This window comes from Phyllostomus hastatus, unplaced genomic scaffold (genome assembly GCF_019186645.2).
Source record: "Phyllostomus hastatus isolate PE091 unplaced genomic scaffold, TTU_PhHast_1.1 phas_contig_1, whole genome shotgun sequence".
Lineage (NCBI taxonomy): Eukaryota > Metazoa > Chordata > Mammalia > Chiroptera > Phyllostomidae > Phyllostomus > Phyllostomus hastatus.
Genome location: NW_025333498.1, coordinates 24,801,939 through 24,827,133, shown reverse-complemented (window position 1 = coordinate 24,827,133; position 25,195 = coordinate 24,801,939). Strand labels below are relative to the sequence as shown.

The window sequence follows — 25,195 nt, the reverse complement described above, 5'->3', positions numbered from 1 at the left end:
TAAAAAAGTTCTCTTCAATATACAATTAGCCTATAATAAGAATAGTGTCTCAAATTTCACTGCCTCTTTTGAATAATGATGCCCTTATATAGATGTTACAACTGAACATTTTCAATCAATGACTATCAGTCCTAACAAAATAAAAAAAAAAATGCAGTTAGAGTTACTCTCATAATACACAGAAGAAAAGTGAAATATTAAAAGATAAGGCAACTCCCACAATGGTGAAGTGAGGAAACAATCAAAATTACAATCACCTTGATAGCACATTCCTAATGTCAGAAGTGGTATTTTTTTTCTCCTCTAAAAAGAAATGTGATTTCCATTAAGATTAGTACCCATTTTGTATTCAGTGTTCCAAGAATGGCTTCTTTAGATCTGGCACAGGGACCTTCACAATGGGCTAATGAAGAAAACCAACCCCATCCTCCACTTCCTAGGAAAGAAATGAGAACAGGGCGTGTTCCCTCACTCTTTGTTTTCCAATTAGTATAATAATGATACCAGCATTACCAAAGGCTGTTTTCTAACAAGGTAGGTAGTATTTAAAAATTAACAAACATAAACTGAATGCCTGGTGAGTACTAGTGTTACTTCCACACTTTCATTCTATATAATCACCTTCTTCAACCACAGAAGAAACTCAGGATCAATAAGGAGAAAGAAAGTGACTCAGTCAGAGGACAACAGAGCAGAGATTCAGTTCCAGCTTTTCTGTCTCCAAAGCCATTCTGCAACAGCTGCCTGTTGAGTGCTAATCTGACTTCTGACTGGACCAGTTTTATTTGAAACCAAAACCAATGCTGTTAAATACCCAAGAGCCAAGTGTACCAGTTCACCTAAGGTAGACAGCAGAGTTAAATGAAGGGTGTTGGGCTCACTTAAAACACTTTCTGGAATGCTGGATCATCTGCCCATACCTTAAATAATCTTTGTTTGTTTCTGATGAATTCTAGCCTAGAATTTCATCTTATTTTAGGACAATGTAAAATCCCAACTTGTTGCCAAAAAACATTCTTAGATAAAAAATGGACAAACTTGTTTTCTACTTTTTAGTTTTGTCCCCATTTTGAAGTGTAACTCCCCAAAAAACTGGGGAGAAGAAGGATGTACAGATTATTCTTTCCTAGGTATCTATGGGACAATTTCATCTCTTCTATTAATGTTATCTCTAAATTCTCAGTCTCTTCTTTCATAAACTGGAAAAAATACACTTTATTATTTGGTCTTATTCTTCAGCCATTATGTTCACATCAAAAGGCTAATTTCTTATACCAATAGAAGAATCAAAATACAAGACTCTTTAAAAATTTAGACTTCAGGGTGTTAACAGAAATGAGAATTTTTATGCACAAGTTAATGAATAATTGCTTAATTCTCAAAACCTATAACTTAGTCTATAAATTATATGCCACTCTATCATTATTAAAAAATAGGAATAATATAGCACTTACATCCTATATTACTTATTCCTATTAAGTATTAGGTTAAAAACCTGCCCATGATGGCCAAATATTTTGTTTTATCTAAGTTTGAGATGGAAATGACATTACACAGAATTTACACTTACATTACTAATAAAATGCATATTTCTTTTATAAACACTGCTGCAGGGAATAATTCTAAAAGAGAATCTCAAATCAAGAACTGAATTGTATAAATAGAGTGATGAGAAATCGACTACAACTCTTTTAATGATGCATTTGATGATGACTTAACAATTCATTGAGTAATGGCTGCAAAAATGAATGTTAAATGCCGTGGTTGCTGTATATAATGTGCTCCACTGTACAGTGCACACCACGTTTTTGTGCTCATTATGCACGGGATTACTATGCCCATGGTGTGTAATCATTATACTCAGGATATGTATAATGCATATCCTTATTTTCCCCTCAAAATTTTGGGGAAAAATGTGCATTATACACAGCAAAATATGATACTCAGTTCGATACTATGCATAAGTGAGCTTCGACCACCCCAGTGGACAAGTATTTTGCTGGTCTCTATCTCCAACATTGACCTCTTGCTCAAGTTTACACAAATTCAAATAATATCTATCTAATAACTGATCACTACATGTCAAGGTATGTGCAGTAAACTAAATTAAATCCACAGTATACACAAAAGTAGTCAAGAATATGGCCTCTGCTTTTTTAGGGCTTCACCATCTAGTTACTTTAATCAAACATACCAGGAAAGACTACTAGCTCATTACATTGTAAACTGCATGAAGGATCCTAAAATGACCACTTAATAACAGCATGTGGGTAGGGGAGAAAAGTAAATCCAAGTATCCATCAATTGGGTATTGCTTATATAAATCATGGTTCATCTCTACAAAGACATAATACATAGCTTGGGAAAACAAAGCCCTTTAAGCAATGAAATGTAAAAATTCATCAAGTTATATTAAGGGAAAATGCAAGGTACAAAGCAGAGCTAACTGTGTGTATATATAAAAGAGAAAGAAACAATACACATGTAGTCATTTACTCCTGAGTTTAAGGAGATGCACTGTCCACTAGGCTAGTCAACAGCCATCTAAAGGCTCTTCAGCACAGAGATATGGCTAGTGTGACTAAGAATTTAAATTCAAATCTCATGTAATTAATTTAAATTTCAAATATGACTCAGGGTAAAATATTTTCTATTAAAGACAACTTGTTTTGTAGAGCTTGAATCAGGTTAACAATTGCACCATTTAGATTGAATTTTTTAATGTGGGACCTACAAACTTTTAAATTGCATTTGTGGTTCACGTTATGTTATTGTACCATTGGACAGCACACGTATAAAGTATCCTACTAGAATTTGTTAGAACTGGTAACGCTGATTGCCACTGTGGAGAAAACCTGGGTGACAGAAACCAAGGGGCTGGGGGTATAACTCTATTTTGTCATTTTTCTCTTTTGAATGTTGTGCCATCTGAATGTATTGCCTATTTAAAAATAGTGAATCAGTGACGTGACCTATAAACACCACGGTGAAGATTGTCCTTAGCATTAACTTTCAATTTAATTTTGGATGAAATCTCTCCCCCAAAAAGCAATATAGTTCTTTTGAAGAGATTATATATACATGGTCTTTGGCAGAAAATGGTTTCTTATAACCTAAGACCACAGAAGAATTTCACAAACTAAAGGTGCTAGAATTACCAAATGACCATAAGAGATGAAAGCCTTTAAAGCTCAAACTGCTCATTTACACCAGCCCAGTCTAGCATTTAGCACCGCTCACTGCCTTTGCCACCATCAGAGACTGTTCTGTTTTTTATTTTCTATTCATTGAATATATTTTGCCCATTTTCTTGTTCCTTTCTTCATCTACATCCCAAAGTAAAAATTTAATTATCTCTATATTTCCAGTTAGCACAACCTGCATCTATTTGGCTAACTAAAAAAGGAAAAATGCCAGGGAAATTCTCACTTTCACAACTCACAAAATTAAATTTTTTGATGAAGTAGTAGTGTAAAAACATAAGCAGATCACTAAGTGTTCAATAAAAAGGAGTAAATGGGTATTATATACCCAACTTTTTAAGTTAAAGCATCTAGCTTTTCTTTGAGTAGGTATAGTAGGTAGGAACAAAAAATGGGAAGAAACCACTCCCATCATCTGGTAGAGCACTCATGTGAAAACTAAATGACCCTTTAACACTGTGTAGGAGTTTTACTGCCAACTAATAACTGAATCATAAAAGCCTGAGAGTCATAGTAACTGCTTCAGACTATAAAATACAGATGCATCTTTTAAGACAGTGACTTTTCCCTCTTTCCTCTTTCTATTAAAGCAGTGCTACTTGACTATCAGATATAAAAGGAAAGAGAAACAAAGGATTGCTCCTCTCTCTGACACTTTCATTTTGTGCATACCTTGCATCCACTATAGCACAAAAGAGAAAATATATTCAATGGCTCTTATAGTTATCTTGACTACTGTTGGCTTAATTGGTTGAGAAACTAGGGCAGATCCATCAGACCTGCAAATGGCAAGGTGGAAGCCATTTTCAGATTTAGCAACTGAATTTCCTGTTTTTCCAGCATATCTGAACTGATACATGGCTGTAGCAGCTGTTAAAACTGTGGTCCTGTGACACAACTCCCCTTGGAATTGACTAATACTTCCTTACTTCCATTTCTCCAGAAATAAAATAGCATGTGTGCAGGTTAGAGAGATGAAAATTCTCAAGGACTAGTGACAAATGACCCACCTAGGTTTGACTATCTTAGCTTTATTTCCTTACAAATATATCTTGGTATGCCCTGGCTGGCATAGCTCAGTGGATTGAGCACGGGCTGGGAACCAAAGTGTCCCAGGTTCGATTCCCAGCCAGGGTACATTCTTGGGTCGCAGGCCATAACCCCCAGCAACCGCACATTGATGTTTCTCTCTCTCTCTCTCTATCGCCCTCCCTTCCCTCTCTAAAAATAAATAAATAAAATATTAAAAAAAAAACAAAAAAAAACAAAAATATCTTGGTATAATATAGAAGCTGTACTATTAGGCGAGAAAGTAAAATGGTATACTTATTTTTAAAATTTATTTACTTTTATTAAATTTATTGTTCATAGCAGCACAATTTACAATAGCCAAGTTCTGGAAGCAACCTGAGTGCCCATCAGCAAATGAGTGGATCAAAAAACTATGGTACATTTACACAATGGAATTCTACGCAGCAGAGAGAAAGAAGGAGCTTACACCCTTTGTGACAGCATGGATGGATCTGGAGAGCATTATGCTAAGTGAAATAGGCCAGGCAGTAAGGAACAAATACCACATGATCTCACCTTTAACTGGAACATAATCAACAAAAGAAAAAAGCAAACAAAATATAACCAGAGACATTGAAATTAAGAACAATCTAACAATAACCAGAGGGGATTGGAGAGGGAACAGTGGAGAGAAGGCTTTTCAGGAACTACTACTATAAAAGACACATGGACAAAACCAAGGGGAAGGGTAGAAGCAAGGAAGGGAGGGGGGGTTGGCTGGGGTGAGAGGCAGGGATGGGGAGAAAATGCAGACAACTGTAACTGAACAATAAAGTAAAAAAAATTATTAAGGTGACATTGGTTAATAAAATCATATATATTTCAGGCGTACAATTTTAGAATACATCATCTGTATACTATATTCTGTGTTCGCCACCCCAAGTCAAGTCTCCTTCCATCACCATTTATGCCCACATTCCCTCTTCTACCTCTCCACTTGCCTTTCCCTCTGTTAATATCAATCTGTTATCTGTGTCTATGAGTTTTACTTTCTTTTTTCTGAACCGCTTCACCTTTTTCACCCAGTCCCCTCACCCACCTTCCATCTGATAGCTGTCAATCCATTCTCTATGAGTCTGTTTCTATTTTGTTTTTACATGATTTTGTTCATTAGACTCCACATATAACTGAAATTATATGGTACTTGGCTTTCTCTGCCTGGCTTACTTCACTTAGCCTAATGCTCTCGAGGTGCACCTATGTGGTTGCAAAAGGTAAGATTTCCTTCTTCTTTTAAATGGTCAAGTAGTATATTGCATTGTGTACATGTCACATAACCTTTTTATCTACTCATCTACTGATGGGCACTTGGGCTGATTACAAATCTTGGCTATTATAAATAATGCTGCAATGAATTAGAGGTGCATATATTCTTTCAAACAACTGCTTCAGGTTTCTCCAGATATATTCCCAGAAGTGGAATAAGGCAGTTCACTTTTAATTTTTTGAGGTAATGCCATACTGTTTTCCACAGAGGCTGCACCAATCTGCATTCCCATCAACAATGCATGAGGGTTCCCTTTTCTCCACATCCTCACAAGCACTTGTTTTTTGTTGATTAACTGATAATAGCCATTCTGACATGTGTGAGATGATATCTCTTTGTGGTGATTAGTCATGTTGAGCATCTTTTCATATGTCTATTGGTCATCTTATGTCTCTTCAGAGAAGTGTCCATTCAATTCTTTTGCCCATTTTTAAATTGGATTTTTTGGGTGTTGAGTTTTTTAAGTTCTTTATAAATTTTGGATATCAACCCCTTATCAGATGTATCATTGGTGAATATGTTCTTTCATTCAGTGGACTGTCTTTTCATTTTGTTGAGGTTTCCTTTTCTGTGCAAAAACTTTTTAGTTTGATGTAATTTCATTTGTTTACTTTTTTCATTTGTTTCCTTTGCTACAATAAATGTGCAAGATTTTACTGCCTGTTTTCTTCTAGGAGTGTTATGGTTTCAAGTCTACCATTTAAGTCTTTAGTCCATTTTGAGTTTATCTTTGTGTATGATATAAGGTGGTCTAATAACATTTTTGCACATATCTGTCCAGCTTTCCAATAGCATTTCTTGAATAGACTATCTAAACCATTGTATGTTCTTGCCTCCCTTGTCAAATATTAATTGACTATAAAGGCATAAATTTATTTCTGGTATCTCAATTCCACTTTATTGATCTATCTGTCTGTTTTTATGCCAGTACAATGCTGTTTTGATTACTATGGTCTTGTAGTGTAGTTTGATGTCAGGTAGCATGATTCCTCCAACTTTGTTCTTCCTTTTCCAAGATTGCTGTGGCTGTTCAGGGTCTTCTGTAGTTCCATATAGATTTTTAGAATATTTGTTCTATTTCTGTGAAATACACTGTTGGTATCTTGATGGGAATTGTGGTGAATCTATAGCCTTCTTTGGGTAGACTTTTTAATGGTATTGATTCTTCCTATCCATGAACACAATGTATGCTTCTACTTATTTTTATCTTTCTTAATTTCTTTCTTGAGTGTCTTAAAATTTTCTGAGTATAGGCTTTTTACATTCTTGGTTAAACTTATTACTAGGTATTTTATTTTATTTTTTGATGCAATTTTAAATGGGAGTGTTTTCTTAGTTTCCCTTTCTGATAGTTCATTATTGGTTTATGTAAATGTGACTCATTATTTTGTATCCTGCTACTTTACTGAACTCATTTATCACTTCTAGTAGGGTTTTTTTGTGTGTGTGGAATTTTTAGGATTCTCTAAATACAATATAAAATTATCTCCAAGTGACAACAGTTTTACTTTTTCCTTTACAATTTGGATGTCTTTTATTTCTTCTTGTCTGATTGCTGTGGCTAGGACTACAGTACTCTGTTGAATAAGAGAGGTGAAAGAGGACATCCCTGTCTTGTTCCCAATCTTAAGGGGAACGCTTGTAGTTTTTACCCATTGGGTGTGATGCTGGCAGTTGTTTTGTCATATATGGCCTTTATTATATTGAGGTATGTTCCCTCTGTTCCCACTTTCCTGTGAGCTTTTATCATAAATGAGTGCCAGATTAAACTAAATGCTTTTTCTGCATGTATTGATAACATCATGTGGTTCTATGTGGTGCATCACATTTATTGATTTACAGATATTGTACCAACCTTGCATCACCAGAATAAATCCCACTTGATCATGGTGTATGATCTTTTTAATATATTGCTGGATCTGCTTTGCTAATATTTTGTTGGGGATTTTAGCATCTATATGCATCAGGGATATTGGCTTATAATTTTCTTTCTTTATAGTGTCTTTTTCTGGTTTTAGAATTACAATGATGCTGGCCTCATAACATAAGCTTGGGAGTCTTCCCTCTTCTTACATTTTTTGGAATAGTTTAAGAGGGATAGGTGTTAGTTTGAAATGGTATTATTTAATTTTAACAAATACCATACAAGAAGTCAGAATCATTAATTTATAGGCACAGCCACATTTTGGACACAAACTACCAAAACTCAGGTTCTTTTTTAATTCCATTTCAGAGGCTTGCCTCCAAATCACTTTGTTTTCAAACATCAAATCCCACAAATTTTGGCATTTTGCCTCTTAATTCTGCCCAAAGTAATTTTCTATGAGCCTGAGGCAACTACAAAATTTCTGTTCTATTAACACATACTTCCCACTTTTTTGAACCAATTATGTATATTATTTCTAATGCTCTAATATCAATGGGACAGGGGGTCCCAATGGGGTGGAACAAGAATAATGAGAAAAATCAAATAAAGAACTCTCCCTGCTCACCTATCACGTTGATTCTTACCTCACAACCAAAAACCTCAAAGCCTTAACAAGGCCACGTTTTTTTTTTCTAGAGAGTAGGCAGTTAAGAAAGTGACCCAATTTTGCAGTGTGCTGTGCTCCTCCCACTAAATTCCTGAAGACCTGCCTCTGAGTTATATCCCTGAACTATATAGCATGAAAAGACATAGATGCAATCATGATATGGCCCATCACACATGTTGGAAACTCAAACACCTTCATTTATTGCCAAGGAAACTTGGAAATTCTGATCTTTGTAAATATTTGTAACTATTTAAAATGTGTTAAAAGTTACAAATAGTAATCACTTTTCAGTGTTTTGGCTACGATCATGTGTAAAAGTTATAAACAGTAATAAGTTTTCAGATTTCTGAGTTGAACTTAAACTATTTTTCTTGCCTTTGCATTCTTTCCTGTCTTAATAGTGACCTATGACCATCCCAATTAAATCCTTTATTTGTCAAACTACTGGACAATTCAATTCTAGATCTAAAGTTAATAAATAGTTTTAACTTATTTCAATCTATAAACAGTACTGTGAACTTGACCTATATTAATAATATAACCCAAGTTTACTCTACCATTTTCTAAAATTAGTCAGTCTGAGCCTTTTCCAAAGAGTTCATTCCTCAGCTGTGAAGTTTGTATGCAAAGCTGAAGATCGTTTGGCCCTTTATAAATAGTCATGGGAAACTTCTTTCTCCCATACTTTTAGTTTGTTTTTACTATGACAGATGGGAAAAAATTCAGGAAAGCAAAATTTTAAAAAAGTCTTAAAACTATCATACTAATATTAGAACACTAAAAGCTTAGAGATATGAAGTATCTTTAACAATAAAAATGGTTGCTGAAAATTATAAATACCACTTGACTTAATTCATAAAATAAGTACGGACTCAAAAATCTAAATAGAAACCCCTTCTACCTTTAGTCCAGCTCCTAAGCACATCTGTTTCTAAATATCTTAGCTACATCTCAGTCATTTTTTGAGGTAATTTCTCCAGCACAGAAGTTCAGATCTTCTCTATAAAATATATTCAAACATCTTATAAATGTTAAAATTCCACAATGCTTACAAAGAGGCCAAGCTTAAGGCTTCACTCGAGGAAAAAAAAAGTATCAATTAGGAACCACAATTCTGAAAAACCTTTTGCTATAAGACATATATTATTTTATACAAACAGAATATAAATAATTTTGTTCCCATTTATTTTTAAGTTCAATACTTAGAGGACTCCCCAGTAAATACATTTTAAATTAAATAACCACTATTTCATTTGCCAATTTTATTAGTTAGGTTGGGGGTGTCAAAAAACTTTTTCTGTATATGGGCAGAGGACAAAGTCTTTAGCTTTGTAGGCCACATATTCTCTGTCTAGACTTCTCAAACGTAACATGAAAGCAGTCATATACAATATTGCAAATAAGTAGGTATGTCTCAAAGTCAGTAGAACTCTCTACAAAAACAGGTATAGGATTAGAAACTAATATTCAGAATATGTAACAACTTCTAACACTCGCCCTAAGCAGTGTGGCTCAGTTGGTTGAGAGTCATCCACAGTAAAAGGTCACAGATTTGATTCCTGGTCAGGGCACACACCACAGTTGCGACAGCTAGACACCGGTTGCGGGTGTGGGTAAAGCAACCCACCAATGTGTCTCTCGCACACTGTTGTTTCTCTCCCTCTCTCTCTCCTTTCCTTCCCCTCACTCTAAAAATAAAGAAATAAAATATAAAAAAACCCCAAACCCTGAAATCAACAACCAAAAAACCAAACAATCAATTAAAAAATAAGCAAAGGACTTAAATAAACATTACTCACAAGAAGATCTATGAGTAGACAAAAGCATGACATGATGCTCAATATCACTAATCATTTGGGAAATGCAAATCAAAACTTCACTGAGATACCACACTCATTAGAATGGCCACTATGAAAAGAGAAAATGATGAGGGCTGGCAAGGATGTAGAAAAATTAAAAACCTGGTGCACTGTTGTTGGGACCGGAAAATGATACAGCCAGCTACTTTGGAAAAAGTGTGGTGGGCCTCAAAAAGCTAAAAATGGAATGACCGTAGGATCCAGCGATTCCACTTCTGGCTATATACCCCCAAAAAAGTAAAAGCAAGTTTTCAAAGAGGTATTTGTACACCCATTTTCCTAGCAGCATTATTTATAATAGCCAAAATTTGGAAGCAACCCAAGTGCCCAATGACAGATGAATGGGTAAGCAAAAATGTTATAGATGCATACAATGGGATATTATTATTCAGCCTTAAAAAGGAAGGAGATTTTGATATGATGCAACATGGATGAATCTTGAGGATATTATGCTACGTGAAATAAGCCAGTCACAAAAAGACAAAGAATGTTTGATTCCATTTATATGAAGTACCTGGAGTTGTCAAAATCAGATAGAAAGAAAGTGGAATGGTGATTACCAGGGCTGGGGAGAGAGAACAGGAGTTTTGTTTAATGGTACGGAGTTTCAGCTTTGTAAAATGAAAAGCATTCTGGAGGTGAATGTTGGTGATGGCTGCACAATAATATGAATGTACTTAATACCACTGCATTGTAACTTAAAATGATTAAGCAGTAAATTTTATATCATGATATCTTACCAAAATAAAAAAAAATTGAAGAAAAGAAAAACAAATACAGGTAGAGGGCCCATTTTGAGACAAGTCCCAGTACTTTTGCTGATCAGTGAGTTGTGCTATTGCATTTTAAGTTCTATATAATGTTTTCAAGTTAGCACAAAAGTACTATTTCTATGTAGAAGCCAGAGAACTTATATGTTCATATGACCCATGGACATGAACTAAGGTGGTGGGTGGAGATTGCTGGTGGGGGGGGATTGCAGGGTGGAAGGGAATAAAAGGAGAAAAATGGGACAACTGTAATAGCATAATCAATAAAATATATTTTAAAATAATAACATTTTTTTCTTCAGGCATGTCAGTTGAAATTTACTATATATAATTAATGACATTTGATAAAGTTTCTTTTAGCTTTACAACCTATGGTTAGTAATGCCATGTAAATTTTTAGGATTGCTGTCAAATGTGCTTTTTTCATGCAGAAATTGTAAGACTACAGGATATTTAAATTTTTCTTATGGAGAGTCTAGTTGTAAATAATCTTTGACTTGATAGCACTCATTGACCAGACTGTGATCTATGCAGTTTCTTGTAGTAAATTAAAAGTTTCATTTTTATTTTTTAAAAACAGTATTACTTCTACACAAACATCATGTCGCTTTATTTTTTCCTGCATAGTTACAGATAATTTTAGTAAAGCTGTTAATATCAGCAGTCAATCTCCCAGTACCTAGAAAAATATGTTCTACATAAAATAAGGCCTCACAAGTTATGACTAGTTAATTAAATGAAAGCAGTTGTTTCAGTAACCTGAAGCTTGGCATTTATTATTATATAAATAAACTTGGCATTTCAATAATAAAGTAAGGCCATAATGTTATTCAATTACCCTCTAACAAATTCAGAGGAAATTAGACTTTGAACAAAATGTCTAGCATCATCTTAATAAACAATTTCACTTTTCTTATTTGGCAAATAACTTTAATAGATGCCTAACAGCAAAAATACAAACTGTCATGTGACAAAAGAAGACTGTCAGTTTACTGAGTTAAATTCTATCATCCCAAACACGAAAATGTTAAACATGATTCTGAAGACATAAACCAAATATTTAAGTTCCTTCTCAATGCTAAGCATTGTGTTTCTTATGCATTAGAATTTGTAGTTCTTAAAAAATAAAATTATTTTTAAACAATTTTTTTAAAACTCAAGAGAAGGCATTTATAAAACCACTTTAAACAAAAATATTCTTTAGCCATTGAGTAAAATCCATGACAGCAAAGGTACTGGTGACAACAGGCCCAGCGAGGAGGAAGAGCACAGATTTGGGGACCAGACCCTGTCTCCTTACTCTTTCATCCCTTACAGTTGTGTGGCCTTGCTATGGGAAGCTCTTTGAGCCTCAGTTTCCACAGTTGTAACAGTTAATATACTTCCTCAAAAAGGAGTAACAATTTTTTTAAATACTAATACTGTAAAGCACCTAAATGGATCTTTAATTTAAAAAAAAAAACAAACTAAAGCTGAAAGTTAGGATATTGAGTTCCCGAAAAATAATTATTACCCTCCATTCCCTTTATGGCTTCATCTCCACCCCACTTGTGATATCTACTCAATCAAAGGTCCTCAGATGTGGGTGCATATAAGAATCACCTAAGCCGCATTTTAAAACTCCATGCCCAAGACGACAGCATCAGTAACCACGGTTCGCCTCGCACAACCACATCAAAATGACAACGAAACTATAGAACAACCATCATTCAGAACCATCAAAAATTGAGTTGCATGTAAGTTCTACAATTACGGAATTAAAGAGGAAACTACATCAAGACTGGTAGGAGGGGCGGAGACGTAAATGGGCTGGTGCTACATCCAAGGGTGGCAGATAAATATCAACAGAAATATCTTAGGAGTAAAGGTTCCTAGCCCTACAACAGGCACCCCAGCCCAGGGTTCCAGTGCCAGAACTTGAAGTTGCCATAACTTCTGGCTGTAAAAACTAGCAGGGATTGAGACTCTGGCAGACAGAAACTGCTGGAATCCCAGGGAGTTCCTCTTAAAGAGCCCACACACAGACTAACTCAAACTCACTCCCTCTGAGCCCCAGCAGGTTGAAAGGCACCAGAAACACACTCAGAGTTGTCTGGCATCAGAGCAAGATCTTGGGAGCAGCTTTCTCCCAGATAGAACTGCTGTCACTGTTCCCTTCCTGAGCCCTCCTCCAACAGAGCCACAGAGCCAGCAGACAGGTGCCATATCTGAGACTCCATCAACTTGGCTCACACTATTTGCCCCACCCCGGTGATTCCCTGAGGCCTAACCCACTCAACTTTCAGGTCCACCCAAGCTGTTTCCAGTGGATTTTCCATACAAATGGGTTGTCTTGGCCCATGCTTCAGATTCTCCTAAATTCTCTCAAACAAGTGTGCATCTGGCTTCAGCAAGCCCCATACCTCTCACTTAAGTTGCCCCAGGCCTGGCACTATCTAGCAGCAACCAGCCTTGCTGCATAGTCTGGCTTCACCTGGCCACCTCCAAGTCCAGCACAAGTAGCAGCTATCTGCAGAATGCTTTGCAGCTTGTGCTGTGGGACCTCAGAGAGAACACAGGTGGTAACTGACCCTGGATGTGCCAACAGCAATCAAGGCTCAACTACAAGAGGAGGGTGTACAGAGCCCACACATTGGCCACACCTCAAGTAGCAGCTTATGTAATAGGGGAGGCTGTGCCACTGGACCCTTCAGAACACCTACTATATCCTAATATAGGATACTCCACCAAGTCTGGGAAGCACAGCAGCTCTACCTAATATGTCTGCCAAAATGAGGAGACAAAGAAACAAAGCCCAAATGAAAGAACAGAACAAATCTCCAGAAAATGAACTAAACAAAATGGGGATGAACAATCTATCAGATGCAGAGTTCAAAACACTGGTTATAAGCATGCTCAAGTAACTTAGTGAGGACCTCAAAAACATAAAAAAAGATCCAGTCAGAAACAACTGCTTCACTAACTGAAATAAAGAACACCTTCCAGGGAATCAACTGTAGAGTGGATGAAGCCAATATTCAAATCAGTGATTTGGAATATAAGGAAGCAAAAGCAATGAATCATAATAGCAAGAAGAAAAAAGGATCCATAAAAATGAGTACAGTGTAAGGAGTCTCTGGGACAACTTCAAGCATACCAACATTTGCATCATAGGGATGCCAGAAGGAGAAGAGAGCAAGAAACTGGAGATCTACTTGAAAAAATAATGAAAGAAAACTTCCCTAATTTGGTGAAGGAAATAGGCACACAACTACAGGAAGCACAGAGAATCCCAAACAAGATGAACTCAAAGAGGCTTATGCCAAGACATATCATAACTAAAATGCCAAAGTTTAAAGACAAAGAATCTTAAAACCAACAAGGAAAAAGTAGTTAGTTACCTACAACGGAGTCACCATAAGACTGTCAGCTGACTTCTCAAAAGAAAGTTTGGAGCTAGAAGCGATTGGCAAAAAAAACATTCAAAGTGTTGTAAAGCAAGGACCTGCAGCCAAGATTGCTCTACTCAACAATGGTATCATTTAGAATCAAAGGACAAATAAAGAGCTTCTCAGCGAGATAAGCTAAAGGAGTATATCACCATCAAACCAGTGTTATGAAATGTTAAAGGGTCTTCTTTAGGGAGATCTAAAGTATGAGCAATAAAATAGCAACAAATACATATCTATAAATAATTGAATCTAAAAAACAAAATAAAGAAGAAGAATAGAAACTGAATCATAGATACAGAGAGCATTTTGAAGGTTGCCAGGTGGGAGGGGGATTGGGGAATGGGAAAAAGGAGTGAAGGGATTGAGAAGTACAAATTGGTAGTAATAAAATGGTCATGGGGATGTAAAGTACAGCACTAGGAATAGGGTAGCCAAAGAATGTATATGCATGACCACGGACATGGACTTTGGCATGGGGAATTGCCTGAGGGAGTGGAGGGAGAAAAGGGGGGGAAATTGGGATAAATTGTAATAGCATAATCAATAAAATATAATTTAAAAATAAAATATAAAATAATAAAAACTCCATGCCCTTGTCTAAGACCAGGCAAAATCAGGATAGGTAGGGTTGTGAGAGCATGGGTACTAGTATTAAGATCCCCAGGTAATGCTTGTGTTGAAACTTTAGGTAAGGCATTGAAATTCTAAGTAGTAAATAAATGTTAGTTACCAAGAACTCAGTTTATATAGTCAGTGCATTTCAGAACCTGTAATATATCTACATAAAAGCTTCAGAAAGCAGCTGCTAAATTATTCATTAATTTTTACACCATCTTCAATTAAGTCCCTGGGTCCAAATCTGCAAAAGTTTAAAGCATTAGGCTTCCCCCCTCCCCAACCCACCCTCAACCATTCCTGACGATTGTTTCAGAATCAAAACATTAAGGTTCCTCAAAGCAATGTCAACTACACTGTTGACATTTAAATTTCAGAGTCTTTTTTTTTAAGTATATTTGTATGGCATAGTAAAAAAATACAAGCACAAGTAGCTCTAAAGCTAAGGTAACCAAGATGACTATTTGAGATTTAAATGTATCATACAGTGGTTAGAAAAAGATTAAAAACAATTAATGCAACTAGTCCCAAATTTTCCTTCAGGTTTTGCCACTAATTTGCTATCGAACTTCTGCAAAGTCACTCAGTCTCTCTGGACATCAGATTGTCATTTATAAAATACGGAGTTGCACTAAATTTCTTTAAAATGACCTATTATAACAAAGCAAGACCTGGAAAATTATAGAGAAGTCCTATAGAACAGTAATATACAAGATTAAGGGTTAAACTAGGCCTCGTAAACTATTAGAGTAATGAGTCACGACTTAAGTAGTTTTATAATAAGGAATTTACTTCCCAAACCTTAACATATTGACTGAGCTTGCTCCCTGCCACCTCCTAAATACCTATTCCTAGGGTAAAATTTTTCACAATTAAAACCTTTTAAATGTCTTCTTTTTTTAGAAAAATGACAAAAGCAATACTGAATACTGAATATTCAAAAAATAGTATGTAATAGGCACTTAGGATATGCCTAGAGACAAGATAGATAAGTGAAAGAAGACAGATAAAGAAGTAATTTTTTGTTTATACTTTCATATACTGATAACTTCTCTAAATAAAATAATGTAGGTAAAATGATACAGTGGGGTGCTTGTAGATATATTTGAAGCATTATTCCAGATGTCACTCCTTAAATTTGAAGGAGGGTAAAGTTCCCTAAAAGTATTTTCTTCATAGTCGAGAAATTAGGTAAAAGTTTTGTAAATTCGTTTCATAATTTATTAAACCTTTAAATTATCAAAAGTAAACTCTGAAGTATCTTACCTATAGTCACGCTTCTCCCTAGCAAACTCTTACCATTCCTTCATCTGAGAGCCATCTGACCTCACGTGTTTTACTCAAAAGTATTAAATGATTTCTAAATACCCACAAGTATATTTCATGTATGTGCATATGCTAAGTTGTTTTTTAAAGTACTTTAACCTAATTCATTTTCAAATCCACCCATTTAATCCTATCTTATTTTGTGATACCTTAAATTATCCCAGTATTCCTGAAAGCTGTCTAATCTTCAATTTACATCACACTGCATCTCCCTTAATCGGCTCGTGCTATCATGATTAACATCTTTCTACACATGTATTTCTTTACTCATGCATCCTAATATGACAGTACATGGAAGAATATATAATACCTAAACAAAGAAAAACCTGGGAAAGAATAGGAATGGAAGTCAACAGTAGCACAGCTCCTTGCAAAGGGGAGAAGCTATTTGAAACAAAATGAAAATTAATTTATACACTACGTAAGCATTATACTAAATATATTTTATATTAGTCATGTTGCTTTGAGACTTTTCCATGTTTCCTCTAGACAACTGCCAATGTTCGCATGGTCTCCGATGAATAAACATGCTGTGACTTGCTTCTAAGTAAAGGCCTGTCATGGTCCAGGGAAAAAATGACTTTCCCTACTCCTCGATCAGGAAAACTGTACAACTCTCATTCATAGGTTACAAAGCCTATTTTTCTTTAAGGCTTTCTGGAAAAGATTTCTGGAATGTTTCTATTCCCTTTAGGGCATTTCCACGATCAGATTATCAGAAAAGAAACCAAGGCGGGGGAACAATGTAGGAAAAAGTTATGCTGTATCAGAGGGGTTTCCCACTTCAGAAACTCAACCAGCACGCAAGTTAAGCCTTCACTGTTTACCAAGACGAAGGATATTTTCAGGTTCTGCCCAGCTCTTGCAGAACTACCTGTTCTCAATACTGTTTATCCAAACGCTTAGCAAAGTGATATTAGCATATCTGGCAGGAAGACATGCTTCATTTAATATTAACTCACCATGTGACAGCCCCTTCACCTCCAATCTCTCCTCAAACACGTGGATACAAAGAAAAGTATGGTTGTTTGCAGTCTGACTTCGCGCTAGTCTTTGGCACCAGCAATTGGTCACAGGCACACACACCCCCAATCAGAGGTTCGCACCCCGCCCGGTCCCGGAACTGTCAAGCGGGCTGACAGCTGGCACACACCTGCCCCCCCTTCGCCCTCCAACCGCTCGCAGAAAGCCCCTTCCTGAGTCACCTTGACATTGCTCACCTGCCTTGGCCTCCGCTCGCGTCCAAGGAAACTTTCTCCCCCTTCCCGGGAGCTCACTTACAGGTATCGTCCGCCGCTCTCCCAGAGCCCCAACAAGGGGCCCTTTGTTACAATTTTTGCTCCTGCACTCCTCGCCCAATTCCTGGCATTCAGCTGCTCGTCAGCAGCTCAGAGCAGCCCCAGTAGGAAAGCAATGAAAAACTACCAGATCCCCAACCCTGGGCGGCCTCCAAGGAGGCCGGAGGAAGCAGCCTCCTCGGCCGCGTGTGGGTTAGCCAGCTAAGGCCGCTGGCAGAGAGAGCAGCCGAGTGGCCAGCCAGGTGAACGCTCAGAGACCCCGCTGCCCCAATCCTCCCCGTCGAGTGGCAGCGCGGCACTCGCGGCTTACCCAGCTGGGGCGGCGGAGGGTGTCTGCATCTCCTGGGCGTCCTGCATGCTCGGGGCTCGGCCGTCCATCACCCGGTGGATCGCTGCGCGGGCTCCAGCTCCCAGGCGGCGCGTCACTGCTGGAGTGGGAGAGGCCAGCCGGTCAGGGCGGGACGCGCGCCTTCCCGCGGCCTGAGCAGGGCTGGCAGCGCGTCAGGAGACCGCCCGAGCCACCCAAACCCCGGGCCGGCCCGCCTCCGGAGTGCGCTTCCACCTGCGGGCCCGCTCCCAGCCCGCGGGCGCCGGGAGCAGCGGCGGCAGCTGCAGGCGCTGCAGCCTGCAGGCGCTGCAGCCCCCGCCCGGTGGGGTTGACTAGGTAGCCATTTGGCGCCTCTCGGGGAGGGAGAGGCGCTGCCCCGGCTGCGAGGAGGAGGAGCGGGGCTAAGGACTAGGCGCACAGGCTCCGCCGCCACGCCTGCAGCCTGCAGCGCACCCCCGGGCGCACAAACAAAACGCCCAGGAAAAAAACTTGAATAAAAGTTGGGAAGGCTCCTTTCCCTTTTCCCACCCAGGGCTCCTACTTTCTTTTGAGGAGACAGAGGCTCGCCTGTTCTCTCTCGCGGCTTTCTGCCCCACTCTTCCCTCCCCCGGCCCGAGCGCTCGCAGTTCGGCTCTCAAGCCAGGACTTGAAGGGAGGAGAAAGCGGCGGCCTCGCGGAGGCTCAGCCCAGAGCGGGCCGGGCCGAGGCCGCGCCTCCCCCAGCTCCGCGGGCGGGGTGCCGGGCGCTCGCTGGGCGCTGCGGGGCCTCTCCCCAAGCCGGCTCACTCACCCTGCCCCATTTCCCTGCCCAGAGTTCGGGAGCTCGTAGCCTCCTGCGCCGGACGGCCACCCAGAAGTGGCGATGAGGCTCGGTGGCATCGGAGCGAGCGAGGCAGAGGCAGCGAGCCGGAGAGAGAGAAACGGGGCGGGGGCGGACCGGGACGGAGTTGGAACTTCCTTCTCCCTGGGCTTTTGGGTCTTTGGGGTCCGGCTGGCGAAGCCGAACGGAAAGGAAGCTTCCAGCCGGAGTGTTCCTATTCCCACCGCTAGGGCATCGCCTCGGAATGCTCCGCACGCCCTAGCGGAACAGGTAGGGAGGAAGTCAGCGTACCTGCCCTGCGAGGACCTGCGAAGACCCTAGGGGAGGACCCGGCGGCTGAGGCGATACGGAGACAAGCTAGCGAAATGGGGCCTACAGCTTGCCCTCCCTACGCTCTGATCTTCCCTTCCCAGGGTGGTGTGTTTTGTTTTGTTTTGTTTTGTTTTCAACCTGACCTCGAGGATTGCTCTTCTGTTAAAACTACCTGTGACAGTGTGATCTGTGTAATTGGTGGCAGGTTTAAGCTTGCCCTGTCGTCAGAGGCATCTTTCTTGCTTGCTTTCTCACCTTCTTTTCTCCAGTAATAGCTGTGACATGAGGACTGTACAATATGTCTAAGAAAAATCTATAAATTAAGAATCGAATGATAGATCCTATTTACCTCTTGGAAGTGAGGAATAAGGGGATCACGTAGACACAGCTGTATGTTTGTTTGTAAGTTTTAGTTCCCACGTGCATGCTCTTTAGATCATTCTTCACACCTGACAAACAGGTATATTTGCATATCTCTATATTATCATGTGTGAATTGTTGTAAGGTACAAGCCAATTTTGATGGGTCCAAAAGCTTGCTTTAAAAAAAAGAGCGTGAAATTAATTAAATTAGCTTTAAACTACAGCTTAAAAATAAAAACAATTCAACAAGTTGTAAAGATGTGAGGTGAAACAGTATTCTATAGGAGACCTTCAATGTGGTGTTAGCATCAAGAAATAAATCTGTGTTAACCACTTCATCCCACGGATATGATAGCATTTGATAGGTGGTAAAATTCAATTAATATTTAATTTAAAATGCTCCTTTAATGCTACTTATTCATATTGTAGAAACCAAAAAATGCTGAAACTAAGTAACATTAAATACTTGGCAATATACCATTTGTCCATTATTTCAGTCATTAGTAATTATTCCTTCCCATGTGTAGTATATTCCTTTCATTGTGTCTTTATATATGAAAAAAAATGTGACTTATTTGGATTACGATATTGCAACCATATGAAAAAAGTTGTGTTTTAATATTTTACCTAATACTGATATTAATCAAGTCAATTCATTTAAATGTGGCTGGCTTTTCATCTTTAAACAGGTTAAACAATTGTGTGAACCAGTTATGAATCTCAATGACTAGTTGCTTGCACAGACAGTAATGCAAATATTGAGTAACAATGAAACTACTTAAAAGTCTGTAACTTTGAATCACAAGATCAAGATCAAACTTTAATTAGTTTCAACCATAATTTATGACATGCTAGTAATGTTAGTGACTCTATTAGCATAATCCAAGACACAATACACTTTCATAACATTTCATACTACTGAAGGCATTTTCAGGGCTCATCAATTTTCCTATTCTTCTGGTTTTAGGCACAGGGTAGGATTACATTCTCCACCCCCCTGAAATTAGGTAAAGTGACATAACTTGTTTTTGTAGATAAATGTGAGCAGACATGAAATGTTTCATTTCCTGGTGGAACTACTTAACGGCCCAGTATGTGACTCTGTGTTCTCTTCCTTTGCTGCTACAATCATGGAAATGCATATTAAGAAGAAAGTGGCATAGGACTGAAGAATCCTGGAATGCTAAATTATTACCCTGCACAGCTGCCCTAAAACAGAATCTGCATAAGCAAGAAATACACTTGTGTTGGACAAAGCCACTGAAATATTGGAATAGCTTGTTGCTCAGCATAACTTAACCTACCTAAGGTGCACAGTAGTCCCCACCCTTATCAATGGTTTTGCTTCTGCAGATCTGCTTACCCCTGGCCTACTGCAGCCAGAAAATATTAAATGGAAAAAAATTCTAAAATAAACAATTCATAAGTTTTAAATTAAACACCATTATGAGTAGCATGATGAAATCTTGGGAATCCAGCTTCAACCCACCCCCGACATGAATCATCCCTTTGTCCAGCATTTTCAGCTGTATATGCTTCCCACCCATTAGCCACATAGTAGTCATCTAGGGTTATCAGATCGTCATAGTATGGCTTGTGTTCAAGTAACCCTTATTTAATAATGTCCCCAAAGCATAAGAGTAAAATGTCCTAAAGTTCTATAAAAGAACAATGATGCTGGAAATTCCGATACGCCAAAGGAAAGCTGTAAAGTGCTTTCTTTAAATGTGAAGTCATATACGTATAGGAAAAACCATTATATGAGATCTGTCCAGAAAAAGTCCACCCATTGCTAATATAAGAGAATGGTATGTGTGACATCGATGTAACCTGGCAGCCAAGAAGAGTGGACTGGAATGCACATGTATGAACAATGAGGACTTCACTGTACTCAGTGGGGATGGTAGACACTGTTGAGTGAGCATGTGTACTGTGTGGCTGTGGCATTCAAAATGACTGAGTGAGTAGAGCAACAAATCTGCATCTAATTTTGTGTTAAGCTTGAACATTCCTCCATGGAAATGATTCGGATGATTCAGCAGGCCACAGCTATTTGGCAACTGATGACTGACAGCTTCACCACAACAATGTGCCGGCTCATAAATCACATCTCATGCAGAGTTTTTTTGGCAAAACATCAAATCACCTAAGTGATTCAGCACCCCTACAGCCCAAATTTGGCCCCCTGCAATGTCTGGCTTTTCCCAAAACTAAAATCTCTTTGAAAGGGAAGAGATTTTATACCATTGGTAAGATTCAGGAAAATACAATGGAACAGCTGATGGTGACTGGCAGAACTGTGTGAGGTCCCAAGATGCCTGCTGTGAAGGGGACTGAGGTGTCATTGTTCTATGTACAATATTTCTCATATCTTCTTCAATAAAGGTCTCTATTTTTTAATAATGCATGGGTGGATACTTTCAGGACAGACCTCATATGTAGTTTGGTTCTATCTTTGGTTTCAGGCATTCACTCGGGGTCCTGGAATGTATCTTCTGTGTATAAGGAAAACTACAGCACAACCATATCAGCTTTAACTTCTGAATTCCCTGACTGCATAAGAACTGTTTGCAACAATTGGTGAGCTTTTATTTGTAATATTACTGAAACATGGTTTTACAGCTCGCAAGCGTAAGCCTATTTTCCTCTTTAGATATTTTGATTTGGATTAAGAATTTCCTCATAGTTTTGGGCATGATTCTTAAGCAGGTTATAAAATTTGCAATCTGTCAATGCTATAGAACAAGCTTATCCATTGCTAACACTACTTTAACACTCAAGAATTTCCTTCCAATCTTTTCTCAAATATCTCACTTTTTAAAAAAACATTGTTAGAGGAAGTTGAAGAATTTAACAAGTTGGTGGAACATGCTAATGGTAGTTTTGGAATCCAGTTCTTCCATTTGTGAGTTCTGTGTTTCAGTTGAAATTTGCTATGGGAATCTCACAAAAAATCAACAAATTACCTAGTTATTTCAGCATTAACAAGTCTTTAAACTTCAAAGTCAAGTCAAGTCAATGAAAATTGCCATTTTACAATTCCCATGGTTCTATTTATGAGAATTCATAATCCTATATTTGAAGGAAAATTTAGGGAAAAAATTTGTGATTTTGTAATTTTTAGTTTATCAGTAAGCTAGTGAGAAATTAATGTGATATTCTGTGTTGCAAGGTTTGATTGTACTCTATATAAAAAAGTCTTACTGTAAGAAATACATATCACACAGTGTTAATTCTAAGAAACACTGGGAGGTTGCAGAAATCATCCATTACCTTTATTAGAAAACTGAGAAGTATAAATAGGATTGTCAGGTTTCATAAATAAAAATACAGCATACCCACTCAAATTTGAATTTCAGATAAACAATGAATACTTTTTTGACTTAAGTATGTGCATGTAATATTTAATTATGCTAAATATTATTTGTTGTCTATATCAAATTCAGATTTAACTGGGCATTCTGTATTTTATCTGGCAACCCCACACATAGAGGTATCATAATTCTTTTTAAAGGGCATGCTGCTAACTATATGCTGATATAGAAATAGAATCTGAACAATTAAGAGTTTACCGATTACTCCTATGAGAGATTAAGTTTGATAGTATCATGCTTTAGAAAAACAAAATAGCCATGTTTCATAATCATAATTTCATAAAAAACTGAAAACAGTCTAACCACTTAAAATGGAAACCTTTGAATTTATGGACTCTAGTTACCAATCTCTGAAATACTTTATTCTCTCAGAATTTGAAAAGTACTCACATTTAAAAATTAGCTTCTTGCCCTGGCTGCTGTGGCTCAACAAATTGAGTGCTGGTCTGTGAACCAAACAGTCACCAGTTTGATTTCCAACCAGTGCCTGTGCCTAGGTTGCAGGCCAGGTCCCCAGTAGGGGGCACGTGAGAGGCAACCACACATCGATGTTTCACTCCCTCCCTTTCTTCCTCCCTTCCTCTCTCTCTAAAAATAAATAATTTTTTAAAAAAAATCAGCTTCTCTTTTTTTTTTTTTTTTGCTAAAACATGAGTAGGTCATCACTGTTAGCCAGAACTGAATAGCAGATATTCTTCAAGGCATATTTACCAAATATTTTCAGTGAATAATTAAAGTCATTTTAAAATCTTAGCTAAGAAAAAATAAGAATTTTAAAAAATTAAGAAATAAGAGTCCCTTAGGATCACCTTATAGCTTTAACTTGATCTAAACTGGATGTTTTAGATTGTTGTCACTAACTTTATGTTTTCAGCACGGCAGCTACTTTTATTCAGTTTTGTTTGTTACTTAAACAAATCAGCACTTGAACATTGAAGTGTTAATATATTAACCAATCTCAGTTTCAGAGAGGGAAATAGGGGTGTTGCTTAGGGGGCTTCCTGGTAACTGAGGCAGGGCCCTTGAATTGGCCATACCTAGTGAGGTCACCTATGCTCTTAGGCTTCTCCATTTCTAATTTAATTATTTTATGTAAATTTTCAAAATTATCAACATAAAGTTGGTAATGATATACTATTTGTTTAGTCTCTAAAAAAGCTATATAATAAGTGCTGGCCAATGTGCTCAGTTGGTTGGGCGTCCTGCAAAGCAAAAAGTTGCCAGTTCGAAACCCAGCCAGGGCTAATGCCTGGGTTCTGCATTCCGCCCCCAGTCAGGGAGTTTATGAAAAGCAGCTGATTGTTGTTTCTCTCTCACATCAATGTTTTTCTTCCTCCCTTCTCCTATACACAAATAAACAAACAAACAAATAAAAGTGAAGACTTCAGCATTACTCTTCCACTGATTTATGTGTTCTTGGGGCAATCTGATAATAAATTTGAGGTGCATTTTATTTATCTTTAAAATAAGAATAATTATGCCTTCACTTTGGCTTATAAGCCTGTTTCAAGAATTAATGACATCTTTAACATATATGGAGCTCTTTATCCCCTCACAAGAAAATACGTAATAAATATCAAACATGTTATTACTACAACATTAGTAAGAGATTCTCTCTCTTTATGGCTTGCCAGAAGACACCTAAGCATGTACCCTGACCAGAATCAAACCAGCAACTTCTCACTTTCCCAGATATCACCCACTGAGCCACACCAGTCAGGGCAGTCTCCACATTCTTAGTAAAGAACACAGCACATTAGCTTACCTTAATTAAGCATTATTTTTAAATTCCTAAAGAATATAGCATTATTTTCAGTTATTTCAATGTTGGATTAAGGTTATTATAATTAATATTAATGACTATAGAAATAGAGCAAAAATGTATTGAAATATCTTTCAAATTTCTCTCATAAAAATAATCAATTATACCATGATGGCATTATCCAAAAGTACTATTTTATAAGAAAAGCATATTATGCAAATAAATTAAAGACTTAATTCTTAAAACAGATTCAAAACCAACTATATACTTTGAAATCCTTTAAGAAAGGATAACTGGATAAATCATTTTTTTAAAGGCTACCAATATATCAAAATGCTGTTTACATTTGTCATATTATTTGTCTTCAAAAGTAAATGACACATTTAGAGGGACAGTATTTTTCTATAATTATTCTAACTCAAGCTTACTAAAGCTATCTTTATTGTGTAAAAGCTCATAGGTGATGATATTAAGTACCTAGTACTTTTGCAGAGGGTTGCTTACTAAATATAGATACAGAAGCTGCTAAACAGTGCCTGGGAGGTGAATGAGGACATTTACAGGGCCTGGTAACTTTATGTCATTAGTATTATACATTTTGTTTTATTTAACATTTCATCGTATTTATACATTTTAGTATTATAATATTGCCTATTTATATTTAGTACTGTAGTAGACTGTTCTGCGTGGCGTGGGCCCAGCTCCCACTCAGAGATGCACAGGACCCACACCCATGGATAGGTTCTCCCTTTGGGAATCAGGCCTGCAACTTACCTTGGCTGCTATGAGTCTTACTTTTTGCTAAAACTCCCTCACCCTGAATTGAGGGCATTTATTGCAAAGTAACTTCCTAAAATCCATGCT

General features: G+C 37.7%; 1 protein-coding gene across 8 annotated transcripts in view; it reads right to left on the bottom strand.

Annotated features, from left to right (window-relative positions):
• Positions 1-18,629, bottom strand: part of COBLL1 (cordon-bleu WH2 repeat protein like 1) — a 163,161-nt gene extending 144,532 nt beyond the window's left edge. For 5 of the 8 annotated variants that reach the window (XM_045843100.1, XM_045843562.1, XM_045843184.1 and 2 more), the window contains exons 1-2: positions 18,492-18,629; positions 17,685-17,802 (exon numbers count right to left, since the gene is read on the bottom strand). In XM_045843100.1, coding sequence (XP_045699056.1) covers positions 17,685-17,802; positions 18,492-18,501 — 128 coding nt within the window. In that variant the 5' untranslated portion in view covers positions 18,502-18,629. Of the gene's footprint in view, positions 1-17,296; positions 17,432-17,684; positions 17,803-18,243; positions 18,448-18,491 lie in introns of those variants that run through there. The other 3 variants (XM_045843362.1, XM_045843444.1, XM_045843612.1) reach the window with 3 other exon arrangements.
• Between the last annotated feature and the right edge of the window lie 6,566 nt (positions 18,630-25,195).